This window comes from Erinaceus europaeus, chromosome 9 (assembly GCF_950295315.1).
Source record: "Erinaceus europaeus chromosome 9, mEriEur2.1, whole genome shotgun sequence".
In the NCBI taxonomy this organism is placed as follows: domain Eukaryota; kingdom Metazoa; phylum Chordata; class Mammalia; order Eulipotyphla; family Erinaceidae; genus Erinaceus; species Erinaceus europaeus.
In genome coordinates, this window is record NC_080170.1 from 77,183,719 (window position 1) to 77,209,643 (window position 25,925).

General features: G+C 38.6%; 1 protein-coding gene across 26 annotated transcripts in view; it reads right to left on the reverse strand.

Annotated features, from left to right (window-relative positions):
• Positions 1–25,925, reverse strand: part of KALRN (kalirin RhoGEF kinase) — an 866,834-nt gene that overhangs the window by 308,385 nt on the left and 532,524 nt on the right. For 16 of the 26 annotated variants that reach the window (XM_060198227.1, XM_060198224.1, XM_060198230.1 and 13 more), the window contains exons 16-23: positions 24,633–24,752; positions 18,515–18,733; positions 14,159–14,308; positions 11,839–11,953; positions 8,175–8,290; positions 7,553–7,675; positions 4,158–4,340; positions 2,832–2,950 (exon numbers count right to left, since the gene is read on the reverse strand). In XM_060198227.1, coding sequence (XP_060054210.1) covers positions 2,832–2,950; positions 4,158–4,340; positions 7,553–7,675; positions 8,175–8,290; positions 11,839–11,953; positions 14,159–14,308; positions 18,515–18,733; positions 24,633–24,752 — 1,145 coding nt within the window. The remainder of the gene's footprint in view (positions 1–2,831; positions 2,951–4,157; positions 4,341–7,552; positions 7,676–8,174; positions 8,291–11,838; positions 11,954–14,158; positions 14,309–18,514; positions 18,734–24,632; positions 24,753–25,925) is intronic. The other 10 variants (XM_060198226.1, XM_060198231.1, XM_060198229.1 and 7 more) reach the window with 1 other exon arrangement.

A 25,925-nucleotide genomic window follows, 5' to 3' on the forward strand; every position in this document is an offset into this window, starting at 1 on the left:
AAGTGCCTACCCTTCCTTCAACCTTTACTTCCCTACTCTAGCACATGTTCCATTCTTGAATGTCCTATTTCTACTTTATCAACATGTATCTCTTTCTTCCTCTAAAACTACTTGCCTCAGATATATGCATTTCCAGCTATTAAATCCAGGTCCTGACACCTACAAATCCTTGCTCTACCCACTGAACTGCCTCTCTGATTGATTTTATTAAAGTTTTATGAAAAATAAAAAAGACGGGAGTCGGGCTGTAGCACAGCGGGTTAAGCGCAGGTGGCACTAAGCACAAGGACCCGCATAAGGATCCTGGTTCAAGCCCTGGCTCCCCACCTGCAGGGGTGTCGCTTCACAAGCAGTGAAGCAGGTCTGCAGGTGTCTCTCTTTCTCTCCCTCTCTCTGTCTTCCCCCTCCCCTCTCCATTTCTCTCTGTCCTATCCAACAACGACAACAATAATAACTACAACAATAAAACAACAAGGGCAACAAAAGGGAATAAATAAATTAAAATTAAAAAAAAAAGAAAAAGAAAAAAGACTATATAAGCTATATGGTGAATGATATTTGACCTGTGGGCCAGTTTGCTGACCTATGCTGTATATTGCCTCATATACTTCAATACTATTTCTAACATGACTCACTTTTGTACCACAAACCTATGTGTATGGTGCTGAACTGATGGAAAAAATTACAATGTTAATGGTTGGCTCTTGAGTATTTCACAAAGAGAAGTTGTGCTACACATCTAGGGGGAGGGGGCCCTTCCTCCTTGGGCCCCCAAATGAATAACACAGTATACTTATATAACACATGCCTTTCCTATAGTGTTTGTTTTATTAGATTCACTTCCACAAAATTTCACTATAAATGGTGCTTTTTAGCTAGCCTATGATACTCAATAATATTAACATAGCACAGATTCATCTTAGATTTTCTTGTCAGTTTTTTAATGGTAGGTAATAATGAAAACCGTATACTTCCAGGTGTTTCTTTACATAAGGATTTTGAGTAAGACTGCCCCGATGGAAATTTCTCATGAAATATTAAAACAGGAACTATCTTTATCTCTGTGGAGCTTTCCTTACAGTAGTATACTGTCCTGGCAATGAACTCCCTATTAAAATAACTGATTTGAGGCTGAGGAGATAGCATGATATCTGTTCACCAAACTTTCATGCCTGAAGCCCCAGACATCCCAGGTCCGATCCTAGACAACACATTAAACCAGAGTTCAGTGGCGCTCTGGTCTGTCTTATTAAAAATAAAACACATAAAAACAAAATTACTTAATCAAAAAATTCCCTTAATCACTCTTAGTATTTGTACTCTGTTAGTAAAGTACAAAGTCCACGAGCTTTGGAGTCTGACAAACAGAAACTGAATTATGATTTTGCAGTTTATAGGTAAGACCTGCTCCTCTAATTCTAAAATTCTTTACTTACAGAACAACTGATCACATGGGATTGCTGCAAGTGATAAATCAGGCCTATATACACAGTTTCAAGAACATTAAAGGTACTTGGAAAACAAGAGAATTTAAGGACAATAGAAGGAACATAATTTAATATGCTTAGTAAAGTGGCTTTTGACCTTACTGCCTTTGGTTTCTGGCATTCTGCCTTCTCTCGAGTTTGTCTGTTTTATGCAGTTTTGACTGTCTCTATAACTTAACTCCACTATACTACATTTTGTGTTATTTTTTTCCACAATATTTTATCATTTTCTGGCTACTTGGTGCCAAAGAGTAAATCTAGCAGGAAGATTTGGCTAAATGTGGTCTCTTCATTTCCCTGACTGTAAGGAGAACTGTGATCCCTTTTAAAATTCATGTGTTGACATCCCAGAACCTTGGAATGTGACCTTACTTGAGAATAATGTTATTGCAGAGGTAATCATACTGAGAATCCATTAAACTTCCAACAAAATGAAAAAAGTTTCATACTGAAGAAAATCATACTGATTTTTAGGACACCCTATTCCAAAAGGAATGGCATCTCTAAAAGGGAAGGATATGGATACAGGTATAATTTAAGGAAGAATGCCATGCAATCAAGACAGCCATTTATAAGACAAAGAGGAAAGTCTGAAACAGATCTTCCCTCCTAGTCCATAGAAGGAATAAACCCTGAGAATACCTTGTTTATTAAACTACTCAATTTGACATATTTTGGAACACTAGCCCAAACAAATACACTCCCTAGATAAAATACAAGCTCTGACTTTACAGAACACTTTTAGTTTCTTTTGTTCAAAAAGATCTGCAGTCCAACTTCAACTTTAACACATCAACTACACAGGGCTTCTTAGTCTAATGAAATACTCTCCCCCACCCCTAACTTTAATAACAACAACAAGAGCATCTTCCAAAAAAAAAAATTTTTTTTAATTTTTTCCAAAAGTTCTTTATAAATACTTTGCAGGATCTTTGGGTATGTGTGACTTTGTAATAACAACATAAAAACAAAACAGAGTGATCATGAACTGTCAGGTTAAGCATCAAGGCTGGCAAACTGTAAGGGGAATGACACTATAGACAGGAAGTAGAAAATCAGAAGGGAGAGCATAGTTGGTTTGGTTCATGCTAAGTTTTGAAACTATGAAGTTTGATGCTTAGAAAATTAGTAAACCATGAGAACAACTCACGTGAAGGACAGAATGTGGGGTAGAACTTAAAAGTCTGTAGTGAATTAATATTATCAATGGAAGTACCAATAGTGTCCATTCAAACCTCCATGTTTGATGAAGATTCACTAAGCCGTAAAAGGGACAGGTGGCAGTGAAAATTAAACACAATCATGAGAAGCCTGCCAGAAAGGTGAAAACTCCCCCAAACATACTCTTTCTTCCGGGCTGACTTCCGCTTTTCTTCATTGATTTCATGGTTGGCATCCCGTAGCTTAACCTCACGATCTGAAAGGCTTGCTGGGATGATGTCCAGCTCCAGGTCTTTATTATCCTACATAGATATCAAAAGTCACCTTGGGAATGCTTTGGGAGGACAACTCAGCAGAGTAGGGGAGGGAAGGTTATAGAAAGAAAAAAAAAGAAATAATGGAGGATGAGAGAATGACAAAATCCCACCAGCTGCCACCCATAGCATTCTTATTCATAGGATTCCCCCACCCCAAATAAAAGTTATAAAGTGTTCAGGTCAAGTTTTTTTTTCTAAAGGAAAAAAAATAAAATTGATAATTACTGTCTTATTTCTCTACAGAGTTTGCTCTTTATTAAATCTAAATACACAGATACAAGCATAAACACACACACATGCAAGAATGATTCCTAGTCCTTAAAATAGATGTGAAACAGAAGAAAATATATAAGAAAACTTGTACTGTTGAAGAAAAATAATTAAAAATAAATGTCATGTCTTATGCAAATAAGACATTTCCTTTAAAGTGGAAAGTTATATGACAGAACAATTACTAACATTTTTAATTGATAATCCCTTATTTCAATTACTGCTTTTGTATTTACATTTGATGGGAACCTTTAGAAAAAAACACATTAAAGTCTGGGGGGACACATTAATCTCCCAATCTTAGTGGTTTGACCACATTACTCTCTAGTCTGCTCTGCCTCAGAGCAGGAGCCTAGAATTAGAAACCTTAAGCTTAAATTGCCAGGCTGTATTTAGCTCTTAATTCAGAGGTTACTGACCCTCATTATAAAGAAGAGATTAAAAGTCAGTCTTTCCCTTGATTCATGGCAAATAGCACCTCTTTTCAGTTGAAATGTCTAATACCTTTTTCACAAATTACATCCCTTATTCTTGAAGAAGCACTAGTATACATACTGGGGACTTTAATCATTTGCTGATTAGCATAATTGAGTGAAAGGTGGTACTGTTGAAGCCAGGATAAAGAGTTCAGTCTTCAAAGTCAACAATTAACTCTACACAGAGAAAGACTTTGTTTTGCATTCATAGTCTTGTACCCCCACCAGTCAATTTTGCAATAGTTCTAACACTAATCATGGGAGGCTGGAGGAAGGAGACTGAATTTGAACAGCTCAGCAAGACTAATTCCTTTTTCTGAAAAGCCACTCAAGGCAACTTCACTGAGAAGGACTGTTCTAGAATCCCTGCTTCTTTCCAGTGTCATGACAACATTGTTACCAAGGAAGACAAGAAAGGCCGTCCAGCTGGGCAACCCTCTTCCTACCTCTGTGTTGACTCCAAGGGCTTTCTCCAGGGAATATCGGTATTTTCCCATCCTCAAGGAGAAGTCTCTATAATGTTTGTCCACCGTTGTCACCCATTTCCTGATTTCTGTGGCATGAATGTGTCCTTTTTCCACAAAGCTATCAGCCAGTTGAATCAAAAGCTTTACCTTCTCCTTTGTTTGCTGCCCCAAGAGAGGATCATCTATTACAGGGTTGCATTTGCTCACATAGCCTTTCATTTGACTCCTTTCTTTTCTTTATGGCAGTCATAGATACCTCATAGTCAGGCTGCCCTGGGTTATAGACCAGCTCAGTGACTTACTTGACGAGGAGTTCTTTAAATTATTTAAACTCTCTGTTCCTCATTCCTTCATCCTCAAAACAGAGAGCATAACAGCATTTCCACTGCAGGGTCACTATAAGTTGCTGTGTGAATTGCTAATGCCTGGAATACAGTACTCAACAGAGGAACTTTGAACAATACATGTTAGTCATTCTGATTACTGATGAAAGAATCTCTTACATTAATATAGTATTTTGCCAGTTAACACAGATGTGGATGTCGCATATGATTCACATTTGAATCTCAAAGCATCTCTAGGAAGTAAGTGAAAGGAAGTGGTGTGGGACACAGATGAAAACTGATGCCCAAAGAGGTTCAGCGCTTGTCCAAGTTAATGACACCAGTAAGTGGCAGGGCCTATCTGCTTTTGGCCCTTGGTTCCTGGCTCTTTCCCTTCACTGTGTCAGCCAGAAGAAAAGCTTTCTAAACATCAAGTAAGTGAGCACATGCTAGGATCTAAGAAATCCAATTAGCTGGTTTAAAAGTGGAATTGTGCCCCTCTTATCCTATAGTCTTGTCAATATTTTTTAAATATTTATTCCCTTTTGTTGCCCTTATTGTTTTATTGTTGTCGTCATTTTTGGATAGGACACAGAGAAATGGAGAGAGGAGGGGAAGACAGAGAGGGAGAGAGAAAGACAGATACCTGCAGACCTGCTTCACTGCCTGTGAAGCGACTCCCCTTCAGGTAGGGAGCCGGGGGTTCTAACCGGGATCCTTATGCCGGTCTTTGCGCTTTGCACCATGTGCGCTTAACCCACTGTGCTACAGCTTGACTCCCATCAATATTTTTCATAAGTAAATTTTAAAAAATTTAAAAAGTCAGAGAAAACAAAACAAAACAAAAAAAGGTTAACCCCATCTCTTTCACAAGAGAACTGTGTCCTTAGTTTCTGTTAAAAAGGCATTAATGAAGTTGATGTCTTTCACAGGAGTAAGCAAGGTAGAACTCTTGACATGTGGGGTAAGTTCATTTCTAGCAAGAGTTTTTTCAGTACCTGCTTTGTCTATAACACTGTGCAGAAGACCATGGGGACAGTCCCGCCAGGTAAATGAAAGAAAAAAAGAAAGAACTCATTCTCTCTCCTTCCACACATAGTTTATCATCTCCAGAGGAGACAATTTTTCAGAGTACTTAAGTAACTCAGGACATTATGTAACTGAATGTCAAAAGAGAAGTATATATCATTAACACTACAGGAATTTTAAAAAGGGAACAAATGAAAGTGGACAAGCATGGGCAAGAAAGATCTCATGGGGGAATAGGACTAAGATAAGGTATGATATGGAAAATGGGAGGGATAATCAAAAAGTAAACACTTGTTTGTCTTTAAAAATTTGGATTCTGAAATTCTAAAGTCAATTTGGAAAGACTAATATACTTTTTATTGCTTTATTAGGGAAATAATGATTTCCAAGAAAGTTGTAACATGAGTGGGTATAATCTTTCATCCTTCTATGATAGGTGTCTGTTTACTAATCCTACCATCAACTTAGGTACTTATACATCACTGATGGATGTATTTTAATAGAAAAAAAAGAATATTTAAACAATGTAAACAGTAAAATTATCTTTTGGATTGGAGAAAATCTGGTCCAAAGTTTGGAAACCATGTTATAATCTAGATAATTGAGGGAATCTAAGACAGAAAAATCACTAGAGCAACAGTCCAATAGATAGTAGAGCCTTTCTTTCCACCATTCTCACCTTCCATGCCATTCTAGGTTCATCTATAGCTTCCCTCAAAAGAAAATGTTCTGTTTGAAAAATACCAGAGAGAACTGCTTGGCCTGCCACATGTCAAGGGAGATTTAGCCTCCAACACTATAACAACTTGCACACTCCACCAACCCAAAAGCTATGAGTTGAATCAGACAGTGGGGTTGATGGTACCCAGGTCTGGGAGACACAGAAACAGAACTTTGGTGTAAAGGTAGATAAGACAGCAGGAGAAACATCTCAGCCAGATAAAAGACAAAGATAAAACACTGGGAATTGGCTAAGAAGACCCTTGAGTTCTGGTGTATTTTATACACTTTACATACATGAAGGGAGGTTTATAGTTATAGTCAAGGAATTCTACAACACAGTAGCAATTAGATATTATTTTCCATGATTCAGTGTTATCCATGTATTAAGGCAAGCAGGCAAGCCTTTTTTTCTTTCATTTTTTTCTTCAATATATGCCTTTAAAGTGAATAACCATTTCAGAAATATCAGCATAGGAATGAGGTTAGTGATTTAATTTTGTCACAGAAAAGTAGAAAAAACATTCACTGTAACATCATATAGTATTTGGAGATGAACATTGTTCACCTGCATGGCCCCCACAAAAAACAGCTCTTACTCTAGGAAACGCATCTCCCATGTGAGGAAGTCATACCAAGAAAGTAATGACCTACTGTGAGTGATAGGACATTACAAAGAGAAAGCTGAAGCAGATCATACTTTCATTCAGACCTTAAGTTCTCAAATCAAATCTGGGCTGTGGGTAAAGATGAAAATGAGATTCCCTCCTCATAGAGAAGTTCCTGCCCCTGTATGAATGGAGAGGCATAGCATATGCACCTGTGTATCTTGCTCCCCAGAGACCCCAGTCTGGCTCATTCATATGTCTGAGGGCATATGGAAAAAGTCAGTTCAGGAAATAAGAGACTTGCCTGCTTCATAAATCTACCATAGTCACTGGCCCTCCCAGAAGTAGACTTCCCAAGCCATTTGTATGTCAGTATGTGGGTAGATATGGATGGTCATACATGTAAAAGTTACATATGAATATATCCTTTTGATTTATTTGGCCCAACAGAATATATAGGTTTCATAAATATGAAGCATGAAAATGAGAACTTGGAAGTAAGTGTATAGAAGTTGATTTCTGGCATATATATACTCTATCAAGTAGCAGCAATTCTCTGATGCCTGTATGTTTCTCTTCTGCTACTGTGTTCAAACATTGCCATGTACAGGGGCTGGCGTCCTTTCTATACTGTGCAATTAGTCAGAATACAGAGTATTGCGTGAACTGGGAGCAGCTCCAAGATGCTTCCTACCTTGGCAGGCACCCTGAATTCCCCATATTCTTTCAGCAGTTCCTGAGTTTCCTCTGTTGTCTCTCCAGTGGAGGTATGTGTTGAGAGGTAATATTCACCTGTTTCTTGTATCCAGTCCAGTGCCTGTGGGAGAAAACAACTCACCCAGTCCAACAAAAGACATTTGTTATTAGGAAAACATTCAAAAGTACCATAAGATCTGTGGTTGGGACAGTATGATGAACCTAGGAAATGCTGGCTGGACCATGAAACAACTGGATTAGTATCTAGCTTGGAAGCTGTTCTCATGAATAACCCTACCTGCTAGGCTTGGAACACTGCACAAACAAAGAAAATGCATCATCCATCAGACTAGGGTTCTTCTAGGTCAGGCTCAACATAGTCCAATAGTTAAGTACAATCTATTTCCAGAGTCTCCATACAAATTCTGGTAGCAATTACTGAATAGAGCACTTGGTAAAAGCTGGATGATGGATAAGTAACAGTCCTCTCTTTATCCCACCTCCCATCTCTACTCTCCCTGCTGCTGTGACTCCCTACTGTACTACCTCAAGCCTTGACCATCTGGACTTCTGTATAGTTCCCAGACCTGGGCCAAAGCCAGGAAAATCTATGGACATACCTGTTTAGCACTGCGCTCAAACACCACATATTGCTGGCACTGGTCTAAGCGCCTCTTCTTCAAAGTCCAAAAATGCAGAACTCGATTCTCTCTCTGTAAGAGCTCACTCAAGATTGCTGCAGGGAAGAGGAGAGGAATCCTAGTCATAGAAAGGTCATGAACAAACCCAACCAGCTGTGCTTGCTCCATATCCCAGGTACTTTCATGCCTCCCATGGGATTAATAATACAAGAATCAGAATCAAGGGAACCAAAACCTGGGATAGAGAGGACTTCCAAAGGGGAGTAAGATCAGGGAGACTGAGGTGAGATCTAATTTATGATGTTATATCAACAAAGGGAAGAAGAATATGTCCCTCAGTTGACTTAAAAGTGACCCTGATACTCTTGCACACCAAAGTTAGTTCTTGATGGTAAAAGGCCTGGAGAAGTATCAGTCCCTAAAATAGCAACAAACTCAACTGGTCCCTGGAGTCTACTGAGAGTAAATGGACTTGTCAAGAGTTCTATCCAGTCTTGAAGAGTTCTAGGAAGGGTGATAGATGATGTAAGTGCTGTAAGGGATGGTATAATTATAAGTGTAACCCATATCACATGCCACTCTTTCTGCTCTGTACTATGCACACAATACAGCAGAGGAGAATTTTAAAACTTCTAAATGGTGGCCCCTGGGCAGCTGTCCTGGAGTCACATTTACAGGGAATCTTACTTCTAGATACAAATTTCCCGGTTTTGGACCCAATTATAAGAGCTGAAAGCTGTTATCAAGTTAAATTCAATCAAGGCAGCTGACTTCCCACCCCACCCTCCCAGCCAACAAATTACTTAAATAATAACTGAGTGCTTAAATTGTGTGTCACTGAAAAATTTTGTTATGTTTTGTTATTCACCTTAATAAAAACCTAATTGGTAGCACTGACTTTAGGTCCAGGCAGGAGGTGGAAAGGAAAAAACACAAAAAGGAGAAGGTAAGCCTGTAGTCCAGTCAGATAGAAACTTCCACTTGGCAAAGAGAACCTGTATCCCCTCTATGTCTCCAAACTGGAGTTTTGTTCATTGCAGGTCCTCTACGGTGGCTAAGCAAATTAATTCAGATCAGGCAAAAATTCTAAAGAATTTTAGGTCTCATTTTTCTTCATCTTGAAAGTGGTCCTAGGGCAACAACTTTCTTTGCCAGAAAGACGGTACAGCAGTTCTCACTTTCTGAGTGTCTGCTGCTCTAAGCACACCAAGGTGTTTGTGGGTGTGCAATTTCTCAGCAGGCAGATGGGTGACCCAAGCTGCTGCCTACACTTGGAATTCAGAACATATGCTTTGAAACATGCTGGAAAGGGAGGGTGAAATAATGCTGGCTACCCACAGGGTCCCTTCACAAACAGCAGTACATCTGAAAAAGGAACACTTCCTTCCCTCTTCTTTGCAGTAATTTTGATTCCTCAGTTTAATTCTAGCCAGCGGCTTCTGATCTTCCCAACTGCTAAATTCTCTGAACTGTAAGATGAAGCTAATCAATATGTCCCACCCACATCACCCCACCCCTGTCCACCAAATCTCAGTTTGTCCTTATCCTCATTACTAGTCAGTTACTGTTCCCTTCCTGGGCTTAGTTGAGGGGAGGGGATTATGTTCTATTTCTCTGCTTTGTCAGAGAAATGGCTATTTTCTGTGTGGTCCAGAGAAAGGAGTTCTTCAGAAAAATCTAAGCTTAATGTAGTTATATAGCAAGTTATTTTTTTAAAAAAAACATTCTAAACCTACTTTTATTACTTATTGACTGTTTAAGGCTTCCATTTTCTGGTTTAAAGATATGGGAAGATGGGAGTTGGGTGGTAGCACAGCAGGTTAAGGGCACGTGGCACAAAGCACAAGGACCAGTGTAAGGATCCTGGTTTGAGCCCCTGGCTCCCCACCTGCAGGGAAGTTGCTTCACAGGCAGTGAAGCAGGTCTGCAGGTGTCTGTCTTTCTCCCTGTCTTCTCCTCCTCTCTCCTTTCTCTCTGTCCTATCCAATAACAACAACATCAATAACCACAACAATGTTAAACAAGGGCAACAAAAGGGGAAAATAAATAAATATAAAAAATTAAAAAAAAAAGATATGGGAAGATGTTGAGACTCTTGCTACTCCAAATATGGTCCTCAGGAGCTTGAAAGAAGCACAGACCCTCAAGTCCCACACAAAAATTTTGAGTTAGAACCTGCATTTTGACAAGAGACTCCTGTCTTCCATACTCCATTAGGGTACTGGTCTAGATAATCTTCAATGTTACTCTAAATTCCATGGAGTTTTTAATAGTATGGAAAAAACAAGCAATTTTTAAAAAAATGCTTTGGTGTACTGCACTGAAGTAAAATACTCTAGGAATGGGAGGAGGCTTCAGTACCTGGAAGTCAGAGGAGGACCTAGTGGGGTTTGAATTTTTATGTGGAAAAATGAGAACTGTTACACATGTACAAACTAATGTATTTTATTTTACTGTTGATTATAGACCATTAATTCCCCAATAAGTTGAACATTAATTATCAATTAATTAGTTATTTAATTAATTAATTCCTATTGGGGCCAGGTGGAGGCACATCTGGTCGAATGCTCAAGGACCCAGGTTCAATCCCCTGATCCCTACCTACAGGGGGGAAGCTTCATGAGTGGCAAAGCAGGTTGCAGGCGTCTCCCTCCCTCTCTCTCTCTCTCTCTCTTATCTCCCCTGCTCTGTCAATTTATCTCTGTTTCACTCTGATATTGAGTCTCAATATCCTTACATATCTTTAAATCAGAAAATGGAAGCCTTAAACAGAAGTAATAAAAATAGGTTTAGAGTTCTTTTTTCTTAGTTTATGTGCCAATTCCTAAGAAACTCTTGGTTTTCTGCTTTTCAAATAGAAGCCATTAACCACATTTGCTATATGTGTTTTTTTTTTTTTTTTTTTTTTGCCTCCAGGGTTATTGTTAGAGCTCGGTGTCTGCACTACGAATCCACTGCTCCTGGAGGCCACCTTTTTCCCCTTTGTTGCCCTTGTTGTTCATCATTGTTGCTATTATTATGGTTGTTATTGCTGTCATTGCTGGATAGGACAGAGAGAAATGGAGAGAGGAGGGGAAGACAGAGAGGGGGAGAGAAAGAGAGACACCTGCAGACCTGCTTCACCACCCATGAAGTGAACGCCCTGCAGGTGGGGAGCCAGGGGCTCAAACTGGGATCCTTACACCAGTCCTTGAGCTTTGTGCCATGTGCACTTAACCTGCTGTGCTACTGCCTGGCCCCCATTTGCTATATGAATTTAAATTAATATTCAATAGGAGTACACACTTCTTTAGTCATACCAACCACAGCCACATGTGACCAATGGCATTATTCTGGGCAGTGTAGATATAGCCTGATTTATTATTTCAGAAAGTCCTACTAGATAGCACTGCTTTAGACTCTATGATAAATAAGAAAGCTTCATGCTCAGTTTTCCATTCCAAATCTTGATGCATTTAAAAAAATAAAATGAAAAAGAAAAGCCCATGATTCACCATTGCCTATGCTACCCAGGCTTTTTCTTCTCCAAGGCAAAGAATCAGAAAATCTGAGAGTACATGAAGACTAGTGCAGAGTCTCTGGTTACACAGAGTCACATGAAGACTAGTGCAGAGTCACTGCTACAGGTTTCAGTCACACTGACCTTTCACTTGCTGCTCAGGTCCCCGTGTGTGGTTGGCAGCACTGGGCATGCTGACATTGTTCCTGTGGATGTACTTGAGAAATACTTCAGCATTCCGCCTTGCCAGGGTACAGGCCTGAGAGAGATAGAAGTGTGAGGCCCCAATTTCCAACAAGTGCCTGTAACCTAAGATACCTAAGAAGAGGTGTTGGTAACAGGACTTCTAGAGCTCTGGGTGAGCAGAGTCTTGGAGGCCACTTCTGGTTCATGGACACTCTGACTCCAACAGAAGAAAGTCACCATTGGGTTGAATCAAAAAATCACCTCTTATGCATCTCTTTTTTTCATACCAGATATCCTACAATTTTGTCAATCATTATTAAATCAATAAAAATTGTCAAAAAATCAGATGTCAGTCGCCCCCTGGTTACCAATATGTTGATTCACTATTAATGATATTTACTTCCAGTCTCTGCTGCCAGAGTATCTCTTGATTGACCACTGGTGTAAGTCACTTTTATATAAGTTTAATTTACACCTGAGAAAGAAAATCCAGTAAACAAATCTGTTAACTACACATTCCAAATCTAAGGAAATTATCCACATTTTAAAAACCCATTTGTCCATCAAATCCATCCCTACCTCAACACTTACAAACATCCTACTGCTAGGAAATTTAAATCTCCATAAAGGAGAAAGATCCATAATACTATTTTCTTTAAGACTCATTTTAGCTGAGGATGAAAGAGGGAACAATCACATTCTACTTGATGTGTCATGGGAACAAAGACCTAAAAGGGCAGGTTTTTTTTTTTTTTTCTTTTAAAGAGATTTATTTATGGGTCAGTGAAGTAGCTCATTTGGATAGTTGCTTTGCCATGTGCACAATCAGGATTTGAGCTCAGCCCCCTACTGCTCTGAAGAAAGTTTCAGTATTGTGGTATCTTTTCTTTGTTCCTTTTTTGTTGCCCTTGTTGTTTATTGTTGTTGTTATTGCTGTCGTTATTGTTGGATAGGACAGAGAAATCAAGAGAGGAGGGGAAGACAGAGAGGGGGAGAGAAAGATAGACACCTGCAGACCTGCTTCACCATTTGTGAAGTGACCCCCCTATAGGTGGGGAGCCAGGGGCTTGAACTGGGATCCTTATGTGGGTCTTGCCATGTACACTTAACCCACTGCACTACTGCCCAGTCCCCCTTGTGATATCTTTCATTATCTCTATCTCTACCTCTATCATAAAATAAAATAAAATAAAATATTTATATTTATGAGAAAAAGAGATCAAGTACTACTCAACTCTGGCATATGATGGTCTTAGTGATTGAACCAGAGGTTATTGAGCCTACAGGCATGTAGGTCTTGGGCTTTAACACTGAGCCATCCCTGGCCTGAAGAACTAAAGAAAATCACTATTACTTTTAGTGTCAGGGAAAAAAAACAGAAAAAAAAAAACACTGCTTCTTCACTTTAGCTTCAGCTAAAGTGAGACTTAGAGGAAACAGTATGATAGATACAAGCTTAAAGAGTATTGTCCACACCAGTTTAAAGTCTGTTCAGAACAGGGTTTGCTTCCTTTGTGAAGGTAAGTGCAGTAAAAACAAACAGCAGAAAAAAATAGCATTGATTATTGATAACTAAAATTAGTAAGTTGAAAAGTTATCTAATTTACTTCTTACCCCAAATTTCACAATATCCATGTATACAAATTTTATTTCATAATGTTTTACATGTAGGCATACTTTTCAATGAAAAATATTTTTTGTTATTTTTTAAAAAAATATTTATTTGTTTAATCAGCTCTGGCTTATGGTGGTGCAGGGGATTGAACTTGGGACTTGAGAGCCTTAGGCAAGGTAGTCTCTTTGCATAACCATTATGCTGTCTACCTCCAACTTCAACGAAAAATATTTTATAAAGCAAACATAATTAAGTAGAAGTTTATGTTTTTCTCAATTACCAATATCAGTGAAACACTGCCTAGAATATTTGAACAACAAGATATTTTATCAGGATAACTGAACCCATATGGTACCAGTAGTAGTGGCATACTCTGACTGAGACATGATACCAGAAGTTTTGAGGGAAATGAATGTTTGAAATATAACCTTTCAACTTTTTTAATTAATTAGCCAATGTGTCCTCTACAATGTATCTCTTCTGAGAGACTAGTAAGAACAGGGGTATAAGAAGCCCTCATTACGAAGTATAAGTCTTTTGCTAGCTTGGGCACCCGCACATGCAAGTGCGTGAATGTGTGGCATGAGTGTGTTTGTGTGTAAGAGAGACAGCATGAGAGAATTAGCCAGAAATCCCAGACCTTGAATGATAGTATGTTCTGACCTTAAGAAAGGCCTCCTTTTGTTCCAGGTGTTTGCTGATAAGTGGAATGACATGGTCAATCTCTGCTGCTGGCCCCAATTTATCACGTCCACCACACCAGTCCTCATCTCTCCGGTATTCTTGCTCTAAACTCTCCAGCACACTACAGACCTAATGAATCATGGAGGGAGAAAAATCCAGCAAATTAATCAGTTGGTAAGTATTTTATGAGGACCTTCAGCTGACAGATCACGTCACAGACGATGTTCCTCATTCAAAGTTCAGTTTGTAGATTTAGAGTCTGTAGTGTCCCCAGTATATCTACAGGAAGTTTAGGAGTCATTGAAAATCTAGTTCAAAAGACAGAATATGACTGGAGTTCAGATTTTAGAATGATTTTCTTATAGTCAATGACTACATTTCTTTTTTTTCTGTTATAATTTTTATTTATTATAGATTTAACATTGGTTTACAATGTTTCTCAAGAAGGCAAAATAGTTCACCTAGATAGTGCACCTCCTTTGCCATGCATTTACAGGTTGAAGTTTGGCCCCCAATGCATTGGAGGAAACTTAGATGCTAGTCTATCTTTCTTTCTTCCTTTATTATTATTATTTTTTACATATGTACTATTGCTATAACTGTGAATTAGGTAAAATAGGAAAACCAGGTTTGCTGAAGATATTAAAGTGCCCAACCATCCACTCTTGCCCTACAGTAAGTAGCCTCAAGCAAAGGAAACTGTCCATATTGTGTGGCCATAAATCAGCATTAATTTTTCCTTACTCTGGGAGATATATCCTACAGCTTAGAACTCTCAGAGTTCTACCATAATGCAGTGACTTATCTTAAACCCTTCTACTGCAAAGTTCAAACAAGTTTGGGTTGATCTAAAAGACAGTTCACAATTTTTTTCAATTATAAAAGTCTTGAGAGGACATGCTAAGTGACCCTGTAAATAAAGGAATTTCCAAAAGAACAAACACATTTTGAATAGGGCCTTGAGGTTGGATGTGACAACGGGAGGCCCAGCATAGACCAGAGTTAGGGCCTAGAGGAAAATGCAGGAAATAAAAACAAATATTTTTATAGTTTCCTTTAATAAACTTTCATTACCTGCCTGTCCATTAGACTATAATCATCCTTAGTCTTCTCTGCCTGAGAAAGTTAACCCTTTTGAGGAAGACTGTATCTTGGGTAGGACATTTATTGCATTATGAATTGAGTTAAAAGATGTTCTATGTCATACGTGCTCCTGGCCAGACATGCTCCCCATGTCATGAGAAGGCCTTGAACTCTAGCTGACTTCTCTGGCACCAAATACTTGACTTCATGCAAGGTATGAAAATATGCAGGCAAGCTCACATCTTGAGAGAAAGCAAACAATATGCAAAAACTTGAAGAAACAGAGTAACTGACACTTGTCCCAAGATAGTATTGGGCTTTAAACCTACCAATATGGGAGCTAGAGGAAATGAAAAGATTTTATAAGTACAAATATTTTAATTTAAAAAGTGAAGAAAGAAAAATCCAGAGAGATAGAACGATTTTCAATAAGACTAGTTCAGGGTCAAATTTCTTCATCTTATCTAGTGTTCTATCCTGTTTGGCATTATGATCCATTCCAAATTAAAATTTAGGTATGGTATTAAATTTATAGTATTGAAGTTTAGGTATGGTATTCTCAAGAAGGCAAAATAGTCCACCTAGATAGTGCACCTCCTTTGCCATTAATGTACATCAAGTTAAGTTTCATTTTTGGACTGGAGAGATAGCATAATGGTTATGCAAAAAGACTTTCATGCCTGAGGCATCAAAGGTCTAGCACCAATATAAGCCAGACCTGAGCAGTGTCCTGGTAAATAATAATAATAATAATAATAATAATAATAATAATAATAATAATCATGGACTGTGAGCTCAGACTGACAGGGATGAAGAGGCTATACAAGCTCCTGTGCTAAATATGAATAGATATGAGCCCTAGGTCAGATAGATGGGGTTTATAGTTAATGGTATTTACACACTTCCCTCATATTTTGGAGCTACTCTCTGCCCTGATCCAGCTCTCTATTCCTAGTCTAAACTTTGACACCATCTCCCCAGACAATACTTTCAGACCACCTGCATGTTAGCTGTTAGGCTCAGGCAAAAATCTGTAAAGCCATGGGTACCTTGGAATATAGCTAAAATATATTTCCTAGTTTCTTCCAATATGAAGACTCCAAATCTCATCTGATCTATCATTACATTTACATTCCTAATTTATTAAACAATTTGTCCTGTATATCTTAATTCTTCTCAGCCACCATGTTGCAGATGCTACCATGATGCCAACCTGACTTCCTTGGCATGCCTGCCATTGTGTCCTGGGACCCCAGAGCCCTACCCCACTAGGGAAAGATAGAAACATACCCCTCTTATACCACAGTCTTGACAATCATTATCAAATCACTAATAAAAATAATAAAATATAAAAAGTTCCATTTTATATGGATATCCAGTTGTCCAATATCATTTTCTGGAAAAGTCTTTCTTTCATGAAATAAATTGTTCTATCAATCAATAGAATGTATGTAAGTGGGTCTACTTCTGGAACTTTAATATATTTTTTAAAGATTTTATTTGAGAAAGATAGGAGGAGAGAGAAAGAACCAGGCATCACTTTGGCACATGTGCTGTCAGGGATCAAACTCGGGATCTCATGCTTGAGAGTCCAAAGCCTTATCACTGTGCCACCTTCTGGAACTTTATTCTGCTTACTCCAGTAGCATTCAACCATTGTAAATTTAGAGTTAGTTTTAAAATCAGTCAATGTTTATCAGAGAAGCAATTACAGAAGCCAGACCTTCCACCTTCTGCACCCTATAATGATCTTTGGTCTATGCTCCCAGATAGATAAAGAATAGAAAAGCTTTCAAAGGAGGGGATGGGATATGGAGTTCTGGTAGTGGAAATTGTGTGGAACTGTACCACTCTTATACTATGGTCTTATTGATGTTTTTTTTGTTTTATAAAGAAATTTTTAAAATTTCTTTATAAAAATCAGTCAATCCTCCTATTTGTTTTTTCCTGTTAAGTTTTTGGATATACTAGGTTCTTTGAATTTCTATATAAATACTACATCAAAGTTTCAATTACTATAAAAATACTTTGCTGGAATTTTAATGGGGCTATACTGACTCTGTAGATCAACTGGGGAAGTTCTCTATTATCTTAGTCTGTTGTTTGTACTTCTGTGGCCATTACATGCATTACCTTTTTGAAACAATGAAAAGGAGGTCCACGAGAAGGCTAAGAGCCTGGTTCATAGGCTGCAAGGCCCTCTTATAGGCATACAATATTAATCACAGGTAGGATTCCCATGGTCCTTATACCTCACCCAGAGATAAAAGTTTCTTTGCTTAATTCCTACCAGGGTTCAACTCAAATGATAAAAGTAATTTCTTACACGAAAATACATTATGTCTTCATTATAAGCAAATAATTTACTAGCAGCACTGAAATCATTAAAAAGTCCTTGTGCATCTTGCTACCTGTTAACATGGCCTACATTTTTAGAGATCTGCTTTATATATCTCTTGCCTTTTCTCCTACAGTTGCATCATTATACCATTGAGAGTCATTATTCCCTAGTAATACCTGTATTTCCTATTAGACTGAGTAAAAGAGCTGTATGCTTTTCAAGCACTGCATAGTGCATGACTGTGACAAACTATGTTGAGCAAATTGTCAGGCTCTTTCCCAGTCTTCATAGAAAGCATATCTTTCCCTGGCTTGGTTAGGTGATTTGATTTGGTCAGACAATTGCTAGAGATGTGACATAAGCAGAAACTAGAAGTGAACCTGCACAGCTGATTTTCAGCTTTTATACTTCTGTCTTTCACCATAAATGTGCCTCTAGTTATTGCTGTTTGAAAAGGATCAAACACGAGAGTAGATTTAGACCAAAGCAATAGTTTGGAGTTTAATTTTACTAGGCTCAAGCAAGGCCAGCTCAACTCCAATACTTTAACAAAACATAAGTGCTTTTGTTGTAACCTCTTGAGTTTGGGGCTGATTTTGTTATACTGTTGTGGTAACAGCTGACTCACATGACACTCAAATTTAGCACCCCAGATATGTTCCATTTATACTTTAACACCTAAATGGAATGAGCTTGGGAATCTGCAAAATAGATCATAAGGTTGACTTTTCTAAAGAAAAGATTCTAAGGAAGCCAACTGTGGTGTTTCTAAAAATCATCCCTCTACTCTCAAAGGTTAGTACCAAGAGTTCTAGCTTCTTGTTGACACTGATACTGTGTATTTGCAAAGTGAGGTAGGAAGTAACCTTCCATCACCCTCCACCCCATACATCCTATACCCCTTCCCTCACCTGTTCAGAAGTTTTGTAAAAGGCCACAGAGGCATTGACCAGTTTTAGCCGGTCTTCCATTTTCAGCATGAGTTGTTGCCAGTGGAGGGCCACCTTCTCAGCACATTCTCGAATGGCATCAGCATCATAGTGGCCAGCCTGGAGCAGTGCTTCGGCTTTCTGCTGTACCTGCAGGGCGCTCTGGTGCGTCTTCTGCAAGGAAGTGGCATGAAAGAGGGACTGGGCACAGGGGAGGAGAGAGAGGTCCATGGGAACAACCCAGGCATGGTATGGGAGGGGGTGGAGTGAGGCGTGAGTGGAAAGATGCAGAAAAGTTAAAGAGCTTTAAATGACTGATTTAAATATTTTTGTCATGATGATTTAAACACTGTACTTTAAAAAGCATGTATTTTTAAAAAGAATATGACCTAGCCACTTAGAACCCTAACTTCTGCCCTTTATTCGTTTTTTTGCTTACATCACATTTGGTTTTAAAAGACATTTGGCTTTTGTGGTAAAGAAGCAGTTATGTGTACTAATCTGCCCCATAATTGGTTTATACATTAAATTTCCTTTTCAAATCTAATCATAAGATTGTTCAAAATAGTGAGTTTTCCATGGAGACTACTGTAATAGTCTCATTTTATAGATTAAATAAACACAATGCATTAAAAACACTCCATGTAATATAATTCTCAGCTGAAAACACAATACTTCTAAATATCAGTCATCAGTTTAAAAGGATTCTAGTAGAAGGAATGAATTTAGCAGAAAAGAGCAGGATCTCACACTATCCCTCAGTTACTTCACCAAGTGAAGAGAGGTGTACAGTAGATCATTCAGCTCGATGCATAATCCCATATTACTTAATTATATCCTTTTGCCTTTATGATAGTATGTGTATCATGTACGATGATTTTTTTTAAAAAAAAATTCAGGTTACAGGTGCTTTCTATTCCTTAGTTCACAATAATTGTAGAATATGGGAAAATTGTTTTTCAGCATTTTTTTTGCCGACAGGATTTTTTTTTTCTTTATGTATTTATTTATTATTGGCTAGATAGAGACAGAAATCAAGAGGGGAGGTAGAGATACAGAGGGAAAGAGACAGCTCTGCTTCACCACTTGTGAAGCTTTCCCCCTGCAGGGGACCAGGGCCTTGAACCTGGGTCCTCGCGCACTGTAGTGTGAGGACTTAACCAAATGTGCCACCGCCTGGCCCCGACAGGATTTTTTTTTATCAACAAGATTATCACTGGAGCTCAGTGCCACCATTCCCAGTGGCCATTTTCTTTTTTCTTTTTGACAGATCATGAGAGAAACAGGAATAAGGAAAGAGAAACACAGAATAGAGACACCTATAACATTGCTTGACCATGCTTCTGACCTAGTGAGGGACTGGGGGCTTGAGTTCAGGTCCCTGAGCATGGTAATATGTGTTGAGCCACTACTCAACCCCAGTGGGGAGACTGGGATGGAGAACTAACTGGCAGTGAAAGAGGAAATGGGATTAAAACTTGCTCAAGTGAAGTACTGACATGAATAAGTCATATAACTTCAAAGAACCAATATTATCCTAGCTTCAACTGCTGAGCTCATTTCAAAGCAATGACAAAGAAATAATTTTAGCCTTTGCATTTTTAGGAAAGTGTAGCTCAAGTGGCAGAGAAAATGGACAGCTAGAAGTCCAGTAACTCGATTAGGAATTATTCCTGCCCTTTGGCAGTGGCATTGGGACAGTTCTCAAGAATAAATCCTTTCAAGCACTCCCTGCGTGTGAGTATAATTTTCCTCCTTTTGATCTCTGTCTCTCTCTTGACCCTGACTCTAGAATGTAGTCTACACAGTCCCAATTATTTTCCCCCCTATGTCAACCATCTCTGGGCTTCCTTCCCTCTCTCCTTAATCTGTACTCAGTGTTAGGTATGTTTCTACAGCTTCCTCTAACAGTATAGCCTCCTTTATTTGCTTGCTTGGTTTCTGAGTCAGTCTTTGATCCTGATGACATAAGGTGTTGGATGTCTCATTGTTGGACACAGTTAGAAAAAGTAAAGCAGGGGGCCAGGCGGTAGCACATTGGGTTAAGCACACATGGCACAGAGCACATGATTCGAGTCCCTGGTTCCCCACCTGCAGGGGGATCATTTCACAGGTGGTGAAGTAGGTCTCCAGTTGTCTATCTTTCTCTCCCCCTCTCTGTCTTCCCATACTCTCTTGATTTCTCTCTGTCCTATCCAACAAGAACAACAAGAAACAGTTATAACAACAATAACAATAAAAACAAGGGCAACAAAAATGGGAAAAAATGGCCTCCAGGAGCAGTGGATTCATGGGTAGGCACTGAGCATCAGCGATAACACTGGAGGCAAAAAAACAAGAACAAAAAAAATTAAACCAAAAGAGAAATGACCCACTATGAATCCCTATTTCTCCATTTTACTTATTGGCACCATATATTCTTCAATATGAAACCAGTATATAATTTTCATCAACCCATTATGAGGCCTTTTCTCTGAGAACAGAGGACTAACAAGTTAAAGCTCTGTCATAAACCCTAAACTAACTAGTTTAAGCTCTGTCATTAACCCTATTCATTATTCTGAACCTTATTATCATTGAATAGTTCTGGGAGTACCTTCCCTCTTTAACTTCCAAACTGATGAACTCTTATGCATATGGCATCATCTCTGCTTTGCAAAGCTTGAGTTATTATTTTGCATTTATTTCTACTCTCTATTATATAATGCTTTTGAATAATGCATCTTTAATACATGGATTACCAAGGAAGTTAATATTTAGTGGGACTACATGGAAGAAAATGAAATAAAATCAATTGACTTATTCAGGATTTTATTTTATTTTACTTTATTTTATTTTATTTTTGCCTCCAGGGTTATCACTGGGGCTCAGTTTCTGCAAATCCATTGCTTTTGGAGGCCATTTTTGTTGCCCTGGTTATTTTTATTGTTGTTATTGGACAGGACAGAGAAAAATCTAGAGAGTTGGAGAAGATGGAGGGGCGGTGTGGGGGGGGAGAAAAAGATAGACACCTGCAAACCTGCTGCACTGAAGCGACCCCCTGCAGCTGAGAAGCCGGGGGCTCGAACCAGGGGCTCGAACCGGGATCCTTACGCCAGTCCATGAGGTTTGTACCATGTGCGCTTAACCTGCTGTGCTACTGCCCAGCCCCTGAATTATCTAGTTTTAACTACTTTTTCTGCCATAGTGATTATGCTTAAATGCATACAAGGATTTGAAATAAAAATGGATTTTAAAATTGAGCTGTCTCTACCAACTTCACAAATAAAAAAAATTATTATATTTATTTATTTATTGGATAGAGATAGCCAGAAATTGAGAGGAGGAGGGGGGATAGAGAGGGAGAGAGACACCTGCAGCACTGCTTTACCACTCACAAAGCTTTCCCCCTACAGGTGGGGACCAGGAGCTCGAACCCACGCCCTTGTGCACTGTAATATGTGCACTCAACCAGGTGTACCACCACCTACCCCCCCCCAACTTCACAATTCTTGAAGGTCTATCAGTCACAATATCTTGTGCAAAACAAATAATTTGGATTTGTCAATAAAATCATGTCTCTGGGTAGCAGCAACAAATGCTGGAGAGGCTGTGGGGTCAAAGGAATCCTTCTGCACTGCTGGTGGGAATGTAAATTGGTCAAACCTCTGTGGAGAGCAGTCTGGAGAACTTTCAGAAGGCTAGAAGTGGACCTATCCTAGGGCCCTGCAACTCCTCTCCTGTGGATATATCTTAAGGAACCCAACACACCCATCCAAAAAGATTTGTGTATACTTATATGTTCATCGCAGCACAATTTGTAATAGTCAAAACCTGGAAGCAACCCAGGTGTCCAACAACTGATAAGTGGCTGGTCTATATACACAAAGGAATACTACTCAGCTATTAAAAGTGGTGATTTCACCATTTTCAGCCCATCTTGGATGGAACTTGAAGGAAATCACATTAAGTGAGATTAAGTCAGAAACAGAAGGATGAATATGGGATGACCTCACTCATAGGCAGAAGTTAAAAACAAGATCAGAGAAAAAACACTAAGCAGAACTTGGACTGGAGTTGGTGTATTGCACCAAAGTAAAAGGTTCTGGGGTGGTTGGGGGGGTTCAGGTCCTGGAACATGATGGCAGAGAACGTAGCGGTGGTTGTATTTTTATGTGGAAAACTGGGAAATGTACAAACTACTGTACAAACTACTGTCAACTGTAAAACATTAATCACACGATAAATTAAAGAAAAAAAGAATAGAAACAAGTGTATGTGAGAGTGTGGAGAGAAGGGAAGCCTTTTACATTGTTGGTGGGAATAAAAACTAGTGCAATCCCTGGGGGGGGAAATGTTTCTGGATTCTGCTTAGTACCTTCAATTTGAATGGTGATTGGGAAGTTTTCCTGAAACAAGGCTATTTTAACAAAAAATTCTGACCTTGGTGTGAAAAACTCTAAAAACTAATGGTGCCAAACCATGCAGGGTGAATAGATATCCTAGTTTCCTTATGACAGCTTCAGCATGGGCCACTTGTCTGGTTTTGACATATATTATTTTGTCTTCCATTCTGATAAGTGGCTTTCAGTTTTAAAAATAAACTACTTAATAATTATGCCTATAAATATTTTATATTCCCTCCTGGAATTCAGGATCCCCATCCTTAGGATTCAAGAAGTCAAATTAAATTACTTCTGAAAAAAAAGTCATTATTAAGGCTTCCTTCCTATAAAGTCATCAAAATGGGTTGAACCAAATCAGATGAGTTAGACCCCTTTCAAATTGCTCAGATATTCCCTAGAATATTTCCCCTAGAATATTTCCCCATGATTGAGCAAGATCTACAATGATACATTTAGAGAGGATCACAAAGTTACCTGGAAAAGTAGCATAATCTAAAATTGTAGTTCTGTACTCTTGACTATTCTAGCAATATTGCAGATTCTTCCTACATTTAATTCCCAAGATCTTAAAGAAATCCTGGCTGTCCTACCTCTTTAAACTTGAAATTTTTGGAAGTTGTTGTGACCACCTAAAACTAGTTTAGTAATAGCTAGCAATCAATTTAATTGATACATTATAAGTATACTTATGGGTGCAGACAGTTAAACTTTTGTGATAACAGAAAATTCCTACTATGAAACAGTTATCTAGCAGAAGACAACACTTTTGCATTTCTTAATTCTCAGAAGTGGGTTGAATTTTAGACCAAACAAGTAATGAATATATTTGATATTTTCACTTTTCATCTTTTGTCCCAATGGTACTGAACTTATTTTGATTTTTAATATAGTTCCTATGTCCCATTTCCTATTCTTTCCCCACACCACTCTAAAATAATCAGTTCAAGTCTCGCTGGGAAGGAGAAAGTTCTAGTAAAAAAGATAATTAAAAGTGTTATTTAAAGAAAGACTAAATTTATATGAGATCATTACAAGTGGAGCTCTAATGTACAATAGGCCTCAAAATAGTCTTAGTTGGTGAACTTCTGGTTTCAGTTTTATCTTTGTAGATTTCTTCTATTGATATTATGGAACTACTACATTTAGTGAAACACAGTCTGCAATATTTTCCAGTGTTCACTGTTCTTATAAAGGCAAAATCTGACAGTAGAATCTAATATACATGTAAATCAAATCTTTACAAATGGGACCTTAATTTGTGAATAACTTTTTAAAATCTCTTTTATTTATATTTATTTCCCCTTTTGTTGCCCGTTTTTTTTTGTTGTTGTTGTACTATGAATAACTTTTTTACTTATCTAACTTCAATTTTAAATGATCTTCAACTTGAATTGGCTTCTAAATTTTAGATCTGTACTTTTTCATATGATGTACAGTCCATAATCAATAAAAACAATATACCAGGGGCTTTAAAGGTCTCAGTGAATAATCAAGATTCATAATTGTAGTGTCAATATTTGTCTTCTAATGCCAGACATCCTTAGGATGAAGAATACCTGTTTTCGCTTTTCCATCAATCCCTAGATAGTAGGAAGACTAATTAGAAAGAGTAAAAGTTTTGTGACTTAAAGGAAATCTATGCCTTGAGCTATCATACTGCCTGATATAAAAGCAGCTGAGAAGAAGGGGACAATATAGCCAGATTTGGGTGTTACCTCGATAGCCAGTTGGAACTGCTCATGCTCTCTCTGCAGTTGCTCTGCTTCAGACAAAGAACTAGCATTGACCAAGCTAGCATTGAGCATTGACTCTCCATTTCGGATCCATCCCAGGACCTAGAGAGTCGAAAATGTAGGTGAGTGTTACTAAGGAACCAAAACCACCCAACCAAAAAGATTTGTGTATACCTATGTTCATAGCAGCACAATTTGTAATAGCCGAAACTTGGAAGCAACCCACAACCCAGGTATTTAATAATGATGAGTGGCTGAGGAAGATGCTGTACAATGGAATACTACATAGATATTAAAAACGGTGTTTTCACTTTCTTCACTTCATCTTGGATGAAGTTTGAAGGAATCATGTTAAGTGAGGTAAGTCAGAAAGAGAGGATAGAATATGGGATGATCTTACAGATAGAAGTTGAAAAATACTACCATGATGCCAACCTGTCTTCGCTGGGCAGACTAATGTGTTCTGGAACCCCACCTCTCCAAAGCGCTGCCCCACTAGGGAAAGGCAAAGACATGCCGGGTGTATGGATTGACGTGTCAACACCTATGTCCAGCAGAGAAGCAATTACAGAAGCCAGATATTCCACCTTCTGTGCCCCATAAAGATTTTTGGTCCATACTCCCAGAGGGATAAAGAGTAGGGAAGTTTCCTATGGAGACGGGATATAGCACTTGGGTGGTGAGAACTGTGTTGAATTGTGCCCCTCTTATACCACAATTTTGTCAATCATTATTACATCAATAACGATAAAGAAAAAAGAAGTTGAAAAATAGGAAAACACAAAGCAGAACTTGGACTGGAGTTGGTGTATTGCACCAAAGTAAAAGATTCTGGGGTAGGGCGGGGGCAGGATCATGATGTCAGAGGAGGACCTAGAGGGGGTTGAATTGTTATGTGGAAAACTAAGAAATGTTACACATGTACAGACTATTGTATTTTACTGTTGACTGTAAACCATTAATCCCCTCCAATAAAGAAAGAAAAAAGGAATGTAGGTGAATGGTCTTCCATGGAAATTCTGAAGCTATTGCCTTCTCTAGTGGACCATTCAGTCAGAATGCTTGTATTTTCAATCTACGGTAGGACAGGGGGCACAGCAGGTTAAATGCACATGGCACGAGGCACAAGACTAGCATAAGGATCTTGGTTAGAGTCCCTGGTTCCCCATCTTCAGGGGGTTGCTTCATAAGTGGTGAAGCAGGTCTGCAGGTGTCTATCATTCTCTCCCCCTTCTGACTTACCCTTCTCTCTCAATTTCTCTGTCTGATGCAGCA